Genomic DNA, 11,021 nt, shown 5'->3' with positions numbered 1-11,021 from the left:
TATTACAATAGTAATAAAAAGGTATAAGGGACGTATTGTATTCGCTTCGGTGTCGTCTGAGAAAGTTTTAGATAACCCTTCAGTCGATCATTTAAGACCGGTTTTAGCGTCATCTATGTTAAGCTACGCCGAGCAAGGCCAATAAATGGATGGGTGACTTGAACCTTATATTGGGAATAAAGGGAGAACGGGCTCTAGTCTTGATTTTAAATCATTACGTGAAAGTAAAATCAAAAAATCAAATCAAGGATAATAATAAACTGAATATTAAACAAATTAGGTAGGTACATAGGTACTGATTTTCTCTAGTCACTACGGGCTAAAAAATTCCCGGAGGGACGGACCCTGCTTGTTTTACTAGATATTTGGTGCCCTCGTATTGTACCTATTATCCTGTACATAGTACCTATAACCTTTCAATAACATTTACACCCTGCAGAAAGAAAAAGGGAAAAATCAATAGAAATCAATTTATCATGATTTATGACGTGAAATCAATAAACGACTATTATCTTACCCGTAAGTACATCACGTGAACCAAATATGTATAATTTCCCTATTAGGGCTTCTAGGATACCTATTACCTATGTAATGAGGTAATGACTGACCAAATAGGTCCAAGTAAGTTTTATTATTATTCGATATTATTGGGTATTATTGTTATTAATTATTATTATTTTACGTTTAACTTCACTGTATAACTGGTAAGGTCTTTAGTGTGTGCACTATATTAGTACATTTAGTACTCTGATTTCATATAAATCGACCCGTACTTATTTCAACACTTACTAGATACTACCTACTTACCTATTTGATGCCGAGTGGGTGCTTGACAGTCAATTACCTCAGTATTGGTTCATAGGGGTAATCATAATTAAATGATTGAGTTAGGGTCAGTAATAATTTGCTCTTACAGTTTACCAGTCCATAAATCTATTACAAGTACTTGGGATCTTGTTGGTGTAGTTACAGAGTTGATTCTCAGGAGTTGACTATAACCAGGGATAGTCAACTCACTAGAGAATCAACTTAAATTGTAGGTAACATATACGAGTAGCTATAGTTATTACTTATTACAGAATTATTAGGTATTTCATAGTCATTATGTCAGTTTATAAAGTGTTTTACTTGTAGGTTGTAGGTAGGTATGTATTACTAAACTTATGTTGTTACGGTATTTACTGACAAATTAGGAATAACAACAATTTGCTCGCTGATTTGAGAGACAGCCTTTGGCTGGAGTTTTTTGATGTTTAGTTCACATGCTGGTTTGCTGGTACTTGATCTATTTACCTAGTTTCTTAATCGAGCGGACTGCAAATCAAATCTCAGGAGGAAAATAAAAGCAATTTATCTCTCAAAACCACTTTCGCAATACGTCTACTTTAAGGTTTACACATTCTTTTACCCATGCCTCACCTGTGAACAAAAAAGTTTGATCCGAAAATTTCCGTCTCTCCCGAGATTCAAACCCAGCAACTTTGGGTTGAGCATCAGTGCTTTTAACCACTCGGTTACTAAGGTGGACTCTTGTTATTCCAAAAGGTTACTCCCTGGATTAAAAGTAATCTCAGACCCGTCGCACATTGACACACGAGACGACTCTTAAGTAGTCCGTTGTCGCCTGAAAAACCAAACCTATGAAAATGATTGGGACTCTCGGCGGATTTCACCAACTTTCTTCTTAGCCCCTAAGTAACAGCCCTGTTAAGCCTATACGAATCAAATGGAACTTATCGGGCTGTTAGCTTAACAGGCCTTCTAAGGACTGAAAAAATATTGGTCAAATCCACCCTCTACCTATTTCATAGGTTTGGGGACTATAATTTTCATAGGTTTGGTTCCAATGAAGACGGGCCTCAATCAAAGGACACGACTTACCTTATCTTCAGAGAAATTGGCCCCGGATAAGTTTCGGACATCTTGTTGATCAGGGCCCGTCGTATAATCACACAGGGTATTCGTACTGAACGTTCGACTGTTCAGGGTAGAATACAGGTCTCCAAAGTCGTACGGGCTCAAGTTATACGGCTCGTGTAGCGTTTGATGCGATATGGATCTGGATTTCAAACTCTCCGGCACTATGTAGACGCGAATTTTGTACATTTTTCACGAGGCACAAGCCGCACTGTTACTCCTGAATGAGATTTCTTTTCCTCTGACGGTAGTTTTGTTTGAATATTTTTTAAAGGTTTTATGGCAGGATTCTCACACAGTGAGCTCTTCCACAAAATCAAGTACCTATTCAAAGTTCAAAAATAATATCAATAGGTCGTAGATGCTTGAGTTCTTGAAATTTACAACTAAACAAATAGGTAACTTAATAACGGTTAGTACCTACTTACTGGCACAACTTACCTACTTGCTTCAGTGCAATAAATTAAATACATATCTACCACTACCACGTACTTACAATCTTGTAAAATTAATAATTAAATCACACTAGGAAATTACTTTTGTTCCCAAGTAGGTAAGTACCTACTTACTCAAGAATTAAAAAGAAAATGACGATGACGACCTAACAAACTTGGCTTTTTTCTTTTTTTATATATATATTTTTTTTAATCGTTGCACGACAATTTCCTTTAAATTTCACACCTTTTCAGAGAACTTACACGCTATTCACGTAACTTTTTTAAAAATGTCGCACTCCGAAACGATGTTTTATCATGTGTTTACGTTCGATAGTAGGTAAACCGTTTTACTCCATGGTCAATCCAGCGAGAAGACCGCGTGAATACTGACTCACCTCGGTGACTAACTCATAGATAAAAAACAAGAGGTGATAGTAAACCAACATGATTTCAGACCTTGCCAATAACACCAGAGTGATAAGAGATGCTCTCTCATAAGATTGGGTTTAATTATGATGTTATTACATTTATTACCACAGCTGTGACGTATAGTATATCGTATATCCCACCCTCGCAGCCCCCGATGTGCGAACGGCCCGCGAGCATTTAGGGGCCGCACAGGGACACATTCAGGGGTCCACAAATGCCTATAAGTACCTACTTACTTAATAAAGATGGGAGTTTTTTTTCATGTGACTAAATAGACCGTTTTTTTTTTTTTGTATACAGTCGAACCTGTCTAAGTGGACCGACGATTTTTTTCCCACTTATCCAATAGAGTCAAATCAATCAGCTTATCCTCTGAAGCACTATACCTACATTTTATGAGTAACAATGTAACAAACCCATTCCCACAAGTTGTTTTCACACTCTCCGACTCCAATCCCACAAGAAATGAAAAGTGCAAAGACTGTCAGTAACTGTTGACCAAGACAAAACCAAAATTGGTCATGTAGCTTTGACGTTATTAGGAAAACAGATATCAATCAGCTTATCCTCTGAAGCACTATACCTACATTTTATGAGTAACAATGTAACAAACCCATTCCCACAAGTTGTTCTCACACTCTCCGACTCCAATCCCACAAGAAACTAAAAGTGCAAAGACTCAGTAACTGTTGACCAAGACAAAACCAAAATTGGTCATGTAGCTTTGACATTATTAGGAAAACAGATAGGTAGGTACCTACTTCATGTAAAAAATTTCTACATTTCATTTTCAGATTGCCAAAATGAATGTGACCAAATTCATTTCAAATTTTGTGCCACTCAAACAGTTTGTGAGGTTTCGCTATTGGAAGGATCAGCAAGGTGCTAAGCCGTTGTACGAAAGAAGATTTGGTTACACTGAGAAGATCTTCCAAAAAGGGCTTTTGCCAAGAAAAGATGGAGCTACGAGAATCAATCAATTGCCTTTGTACAGACCTAAAGATCATTGGAATGAAAAACGTGCATTATTTGGACAAAATGATTACATTGATATCCTTGGCAATGATAAAATTCACCCAACCAAAATATTGTATAACCTTCCATCATGGCTGAGAGGTCAATCGGGAAATGAGTTTCAAAATCTTCTGAGGAAAAAGAAAATGCTTCAACACGGAAGTATACCTCAAGAGAGACCAACTGCATGGAAACATATGACGTTTAGAATCCGAAAACTGTATGACTTTTGTAATAGGAAAACTAAAACTGGATTTCAAAAGAAGTTGAAATCCAACTAAGCTTTCTCAGTTATTAGCTCTGTGTTAGAACTGAATCGGTCTTGTGGCCTGTATCACACACAAGGGATTTTAATCCTTTGAAACTTGGTTGGTTATGTTATATTCAATTTGTTGAAGCTTGAAAATAGAAGGCATGATCCCTACCATATTTTTTTTCTAGGAAAGAAACTCAAGGTAATTTACAGATCATTATAATATATAGTACCAACCACCAACACAACAGTGTTTGAAACTTGAAAGTTCAAAGTTAGATTATGCACATGTGTACTTGGATACATAATTCATTGTTGATGGAAATGAACAAGTCCAAATAAATCTCATCAGAAATCATCAATAAAATTTGTATAATATATTTTATTTTTTAATTAGGTAGGTAAATTAAAATTTATCTATTAGAATGCATTATTTTTTATACAGTTAACTTAAAAACAAATTGTAAGTAAAATTTTAAAATGAATTTGTATAATGACAATGTTAACTTTGTGCCCTTTGTGTTGTCAAATTTCATTGGGAGGTCTCTGTCTATTCAAATGCCAATAAAGTAATAGAAAGTAAAAAGACTGGGATAGTATTTTTTATCCCCCAAATCTACAGTAACATGATTGTAATCTATTATTGTTTCATTTTAAATAAAGTTCTTACCCAGCCTAGTTAGCTTAGTTGGTAGTGTGTCTGCCTTGTAAGCGCTAGGCCGCGGGTTCGATTCCCGCCTGGGATGGATTTAATCCTGATGGGATAATGTTCGTTCTCGGAACGGCTGGCTTTCTCCTATCCTGTCTTTCTTCTCTCTTCAATTTCGGGACGATAAGACCATAGCAGTTACAGTTCTCTCTGTCAAACCTCTTTTAAATAATAATAATAAAAAGTTCTTACATGGGGAGGGAGGGGAAAGATAAAGGGACTGACAGCATGTTCAACAACTTAAAAAGTCAAACTCGAACTGTGACTTGGGCATAGATGAAAGGGATTTGAATCTTACATAGTATTCTATTTGAATTTGAATATAAAGCAACACAAAGGGGACGCCAAAATTAAAATTTAAAATTCATTGAAGGAGTGCCATGAAGTACACTAACTGACGCTCCTCATCTACCCACATCTGACGACCCAACACTTCCCACTCCCCATACGTGAGTGCGACTTGAGATAGAATAATAGCAGGCATTGTGATTTCACCAGGGACTGACGGGTCTTCTTCTACATCTGAGGAGAGGGTTCCGTTGCTATGTGAGGCGAGTAGACTAGTCATCAGGTACAAATGACGGAACCCTGTCTCCTCACTCGCCCAGATGTACGTGATCTTGTTGGAGTCCGTCACAGGGTACAGGTAGAGAAGATCATGCACCTGTCAAACAACACAGCAGAGGATATTAGTCATTTAAATAGCAATACAGGACCTTGTGTTTGGATTGTTGCAAAAACATTTGATGAGAAACAATGAAATTTTATCTGTGTTAAACATAAATGCTTATCACACAAATGTCGTTCCCCGCTTAATACACTACGCTAAAATCTCTGGCTTCACTTGGATTCGAACCACCAACCTCCAGATCCAGAGTCCACCGAGCTAACCACTACACCACTGAGGTTGGTTTGAAAAACAATGTTTCTGATGAAAATGTAGCGGGTGAGTACTAGAGTTAAGCCAATTGACTTACATTAATCCATACATCAGATACTCTGGTACATAGTACTGCAGGTGGTACGCACACTCGGGTACTAGTTTCTATATATTGGTATACATTGGGTAGCGGCTCCACAAAGTTTTTGATAGACAAAAGTACAAGCTCGATTCTTTGCTGTTTCCGATCCAGCAGTTGCACCCAGATCCTGAAATATCGAATCGTGAATTAAACTAGAATCGAAACTAGATCACATACAGAGTGTTCGAAAAGTCCTGGAACATCCTATATTTCTTTTGAACGCCTAAAGGCCCGTTCCCACTTGTCGTGAGCTTCATCCGACTTTTTCTTTTCTTTTCTTTTTAATATGTCATGTAGGCAAAGTAATTTAAATGAGAGTGTTCCCACTATGGCACGACACGATTTTTTTTTCCTTTTTTTGACAAACGGGAACGGGAACGTAGAATATGAAATTTGGGATCTATTAATTTTCGAGAACCCCATATGCGCATTTATATTACATAGCTACTCATTTTTCTCACGAGGCTGAGTGGGCCCCGTAACAGCCAGTCACGGAATCAATCATTTGCATGATACAAATTTTTTGGCCCCGCCGGGAATCGAACCCGGGTCTCCCGCATGCAAGGCAAGCGCAGTGACCACTACACCATGGGAACTGATGTAAGGGAATCAACCATTTGCATGGTACAAATTTTTCGACTTCGCCGGGAATTGAACCCGGGTCTCCCGCATGCAAGGCGAGCGCAGTATGGGCCCCGCAACAGCCAGTCACGGAATCAATCATTTGGAAGATACAAATTTTTTGGCCCCGCCGGGAATCGAACCCGGGTCTCCCGCATGCAAGGCGAGCGCAGTGACCACTACACCATGGGAACTGATGTAAGGGAATCAACCATTTGCATGATACAAATTTTTCGACCTCGCCGGGAATTGAATCCGGGTGTCCCGCATGCAAGGCGAGCGCAGTGACCACTACACCATGGGAGCTGAATAAGTTCAGTACTCACAGATCTTCGTTGGCAGCCCAGCCCACGCGTACCACATACTCCATCCAGGGAAACATATGTGACAGGGGATATTGCAGCTCTAAATTCTTCACGTGGGAGATCTGAAGGTTCTCGTTCAAGTAGAATTCTAGGAGTTTCAGGTTTGACTTTGAGTTTGGTGTGCCTGCCCGGGGGAATCTGGGGGGGAAAAGATGGAAAATATAAGTTTTTTTTTTTTTAATTTCGGTCCCAGGGGGCCAACCTTGAGAAAGTCCCTGAACTTTTACATAGCCTATAAAAAAAAACTAGAGGTAAATATAGACTCGCATAAAAAAATTTCAGGTTTCTACATTCATCCATTCAAAAATTAAGGGGGGGGGGCTTTATAAACACACTGTATTTTAGCAAGAAAACGGTATTAATGAACCGTTGTATGTTAAACAGCACTAAGGTCGTTGATACAAATGAGGAAAATTACACACGTAACTAGTTTCTGTCCCATTCACATAGAAACCTAAAACACAAGCCTAGTTAGCTTGGAGGTCAGCGCGTCTGCCTTGTAAGTGCTAGGTCGTGGGTTCGATTCCCGCTCGGGGCGGATTTAATCCCAATCAGATAAAACCTTGGCAGTTAAAGTTCTCTCTATCAGATCTAAGTTTATGCTTCTAGAACACAGGACTTTTTTCATTTTAACAAAGGTTGCTCTTGCTTTTTCAATTCTGATTCTAACTTCTTTTTTCTTAAAAAGTAAAAAAAAAAAAAAACACCCATGCCCCATTTTGAGTTCGCAATGACGTGATGTGACGTAGAGTTATAATTTTATCAGTAGGTTCGATAAGAAAGTGTCTACGGCTCTTCGAGGGGGGGCGAGAATCCCCCACAGTGCCTTGAGGGGGGATGTTTCAAATTCATTTCTAAATTTAGGAGTGCAAAAAAAGCCAGAGGAGGGGAGGTAGGCCCCCTGCTCCCCCCCCCTAAGAGCGGTTCTAGCAGTGTTTCTGGCTTCCTGAAACGATTTCCAGTTTCCAGAATCTAGCTGAAATTTTTAGTACGTTTGTTGATCTAGTCAAGATTGATTTGGCAACACTGTATTGAAATTTCGTCCATAAAAAGTTTCCATTTACAGTCATTTTTCTAAATCCTTTTTTTCTCCCTTAAATGAAACCCTACAATCTCGGACTCCTCACGGTTTCATAATTAACGTCTGTCATTTACAGTCATTTTTCTAAATCCTTTTTTTCTCCCTTAAATGAAACCCTACTATCTCGGACTCCTCACGGTTTCATAATTAACGTCTGTACCATTTACAGTCATTTTTCTAAATCCTTTTTTTCTCCCTTAAATGAAACCCTACTATCTCGGACTCCTCACGGTTTCATAATTAACGTCCGAATAAATAAGGGAAACTGGATAGTATCGAAAAAACATGACAGCAACACAAAATATCCCAAAGATTAAAAATGGGTCTTGGTCAAATTCAAATTTTTGGCGCCATTCAGCAACAACTTTCACGTCGCGTCGGTCGTTCACAGGTACCGATTAGGCATTAGGCGGACACCTTCTGATAGCCGAATGGATGGAAATACAATCAATCAAATTTTTACTTTCCTTATCCTATACCTAATAAGAAATGTTGTGGTACAAAGTTTGGTTCCAATGAAGACGGGCCTCAATCAAAGGACACGACTTACCTTATCTTCAGAGAAATTGGCCCCGGATAAGTTTCGGACATCTTGTTGATCAGGGCCCGTCGTATAATCACACAGGGTATTCGTACTGAACGTTCGACTGTTCAGGGTAGAATACAGGTCTCCAAAGTCGATTGAAATTGTTTTTTAAAGACAGGAAACCCAAAATGTTTGCAGCATTTCATATAGGTAGGTAATAATAATAATAATAATAATAAGTAGGTAAATAGGTGGTACCTTACCTATCTGATGAGCTTTGGGCTCTCCAATGTAGGATAAACTCAACTTTCTATTACATCAGGTACATATCTAAAAGGTAGGTACCGATTGAAACTGGGTAGGTATATTCAATGTAAAGATCTCTCTTTTTTTTACTCTTCCCTACTCTTTTTGGTTCTTACCAAGAACCATTTTGACATGAACCTATAGACCTTATCCTAAGTTAGCCCCCGAGTATACAATCTCACATTGTTAGGCACTTTGGCAGCTTGGAGGGTAGAGTGTCTGCCTTGTAAGTGCTAGGTCATGGGTTCAATTCCTGCCTGGGGTGAATTTTACCCTAAACAGATCAGTAAGGTTTTTTCTTGGAGCTACTTGATAAGAACTTGGCAATTACAGCTAGCTCTTTTTAACATCTTCAAAAAAGCACTTTGTACTTCTGCACAAGCACAGATGGATGAGAGTCCAAAAATTGATTAGGTCATAATGAACATAGTTAATTAATACATACAAGACTCTAGATCTGGGATTAGGTTTGGTGAGTTTACACTTACTTGATCGTTAGGTAACATCCTACAATATTGTTGATTGCTGAACAGATACAAGGTCCGAATAATCTTGATTCCAAAGATGCACGCTAGCGTATTGAACACGACAACATAGGACTGATTATAACAGCACACCACAAACAGAAAGCCCAGATGAAATTTTGATAATTTTAGCTTATCATTGAGGGATCCGAGAAAATGTTTGTTAAAAATAATTATGATGGTTAAATGGTAAAATGGAGAAAACCAGTGGAAATAATCATTGGAAGATTATCTTTGAGTATTAGCTGACTTGGATCTCGAGTAAAATTAGCACATATCTTGAACTTTCTTTATTTAGTACAAGTTAAACATAAGATTATGGTAAACAATCATGCAGCCCATTGTATTACCAGTCCACTGTAAGTAAATCACCAGTAAATGTTGCGCACCTCTGTTACCAAGTGGTTAAGAGCACTGTTTATAAACTTTTTTTTTCAAGGCCACAACGGCGACCATTGCCCATTGCCCATTGACCCTCGCCAAGACCATCACTATTATGGTCAAGGCTCCTTCTAGGACGCTTCTATTCATTAGCATGATTTGCTTATTTTTTCTTGGGTCGGTACTAGGTGAGGGTAGATGGTCGGTTCTCCTTTGTGGACGACTACTATTTTTATTATTATTTTAAATTTCCAATTCAACTTTTCCTCAACTTACAGAGGCAAGCCCCGTTACGTTCGGTTCGGACTGATCACCAAACTCTCCTACAGTGTCACCGATAACATTCACAGGGTGATGCAGAACATCCTGCACCCCAACTACACCACAGAGGGGACTTCCCAATATCACGACATTGCGCTCCTCAAGATTGCGCCCCCTGTGGAATTTTCCGAAACGCTCAAACCAGCGTGCCTCAACCGGGCGCATAATGTGAAGAGCCCCACGGCCATTGCGTCCGGGTTTGGGAAACTCAACTACTTCGGTAGGTTGTCCTATAAATCACTCCGGCAGATCATATTATAAAAAAAAGTTCAAGGTTCTGATGGCAAAAGCATCACATGGAAAAATCAGCCTTAGAACAGCATTGATAAAAGAAAAATACTGATAGGGGATCCTATCCGGGTGGAACCCGTATAAAATCCGGATAGAAAAGAGGATAGGATCGGATTATTCGATCCCGTACACGGATTCTAATCCTGGGATACTGCAACCGCGTTTCTACCCGGATAAATTCCGGTTCACCTATCCAGGATTTCATAATCCTAGAATCTGGATAGAATCCTTCTTCGATCCTAGGATTATTTTGGGGTTGTGCAATCCAAATTCTAACGGGGTTGGAATATGTAGTTTTTAGATATTATCAAGACTTGTGTTTTACAATTTTTGTCAAATTGATTAACATTAAATAAACATATTGAACTATAATAATTTGATTACTAGGAGACGAGAGTAGTTCACATCTAGTAGGTTTGTCCTAATTAAATAAAAACCACGTTGATTTCTATTCCTCTCCCAGACACTAAAGAAAGTCTACGCCTCATGAAAGTTGTCCTGGATATATTGTAAAAGTTACAATAGAACATAAAAATAAGCATCATTCAATAGGATAAGGAAAGTCGTGTGATGTTCACACCAGATTTTTCTTCTTCAAAAGACCTCACTCTGGTTACTGCTTATTAAATAAATAAAATATGCATGTGATACCTACATTTGAAGAACAGGACGTTTCTTTAATGTATATTGGTAGGAATTCGTTTTCAATACAGATAGAGTCTATCTGTATTGATGCATGGGCAAATCCGCCCGGGCGGGAATCGAACCCGCGGCCTAGCGCTTACAAGGCAGATGCACTACCAACTAAGCTAACTAGGCTGGCT

The 11,021-nt window shown here is 38.7% G+C and overlaps 4 protein-coding genes across 4 annotated transcripts in view; 2 read left to right on the top strand and 2 right to left on the bottom strand.

The window, feature by feature from the left end:
* The window catches only part of LOC113470462, a 6,505-nt gene extending 3,805 nt beyond the window's left edge, over positions 1-2,700 (bottom strand). Inside the window, exon 1 of the mRNA XM_026828904.1 lies at positions 1,882-2,700. Coding sequence (XP_026684705.1) covers positions 1,882-2,106 — 225 coding nt within the window. The 5' untranslated portion in view covers positions 2,107-2,700. The remainder of the gene's footprint in view (positions 1-1,881) is intronic.
* Positions 2,701-3,558: 858 nt separating this feature from the next.
* LOC103516530 (39S ribosomal protein L51, mitochondrial) lies at positions 3,559-4,561 on the top strand. Its single transcript, XM_008481498.3, has one exon. The coding sequence runs from the start codon at positions 3,587-3,589 to the stop codon at positions 4,076-4,078; it is 492 nt and encodes a 163-aa protein (XP_008479720.1). The 5' UTR covers positions 3,559-3,586; the 3' UTR covers positions 4,079-4,561.
* A 562-nt stretch (positions 4,562-5,123) lies between these two features.
* Positions 5,124-8,806, bottom strand: LOC103516537 (dipeptidyl peptidase 9-like). The gene is made up of 5 exons (XM_008481506.1): positions 8,797-8,806; positions 8,399-8,495; positions 6,729-6,905; positions 5,737-5,908; positions 5,124-5,423 (listed from the first exon to the last, which is right to left on the bottom strand). Exons 1-5 carry the CDS (start codon positions 8,804-8,806, stop codon positions 5,124-5,126), a joined length of 756 nt encoding a protein of 251 aa, XP_008479728.1.
* A 716-nt stretch (positions 8,807-9,522) lies between these two features.
* LOC103516536 (serine protease snake-like) lies at positions 9,523-10,710 on the top strand. The gene is made up of 3 exons (XM_008481505.1): positions 9,523-9,563; positions 9,864-10,126; positions 10,661-10,710. Exons 1-3 carry the CDS (start codon positions 9,523-9,525, stop codon positions 10,708-10,710), a joined length of 354 nt encoding a protein of 117 aa, XP_008479727.1.
* Positions 10,711-11,021: the final 311 nt, after the last annotated feature.

The sequence above is a fragment of the Diaphorina citri genome, unplaced genomic scaffold, assembly GCF_000475195.1.
Source record: "Diaphorina citri unplaced genomic scaffold, Diaci psyllid genome assembly version 1.1 scaffold1592, whole genome shotgun sequence".
Lineage (NCBI taxonomy): Eukaryota > Metazoa > Arthropoda > Insecta > Hemiptera > Psyllidae > Diaphorina > Diaphorina citri.
This window is presented reverse-complemented; position numbering and strand designations above follow the sequence as displayed.

What these genes read in the sequence shown, in the direction of transcription:
- LOC103516530 (XM_008481498.3), top strand. Translation starts at nt 3,587, where the DNA reads ATGAATGTGACCAAATTCATTTCAAATTTTGTGCCACTCAAACAGTTT.
- LOC103516537 (XM_008481506.1), bottom strand. An exon ending in CCAATTTCTCTGAAGATAAG is followed by an intron (nt 6,906 to 8,398) that starts GTAAGTCGTGTC and finishes TTTCCCCCCCAG; the next exon opens with ATTCCCCCGGGCAGGCACAC. An exon ending in TGGGCTGCCAACGAAGATCT is followed by an intron (nt 5,909 to 6,728) that starts GTGAGTACTGAA and finishes TCGATATTTCAG; the next exon opens with GATCTGGGTGCAACTGCTGG.
- LOC103516536 (XM_008481505.1), top strand. Translation starts at nt 9,523, where the DNA reads ATGGTAAACAATCATGCAGCCCATTGTATTACCAGTCCACT. An exon ending in CATTGTATTACCAGTCCACT is followed by an intron (nt 9,564 to 9,863) that starts GTAAGTAAATCA and finishes CTCAACTTACAG; the next exon opens with AGGCAAGCCCCGTTACGTTC. An exon ending in TGGGAAACTCAACTACTTCG is followed by an intron (nt 10,127 to 10,660) that starts GTAGGTTGTCCT and finishes TTCCTCTCCCAG; the next exon opens with ACACTAAAGAAAGTCTACGC.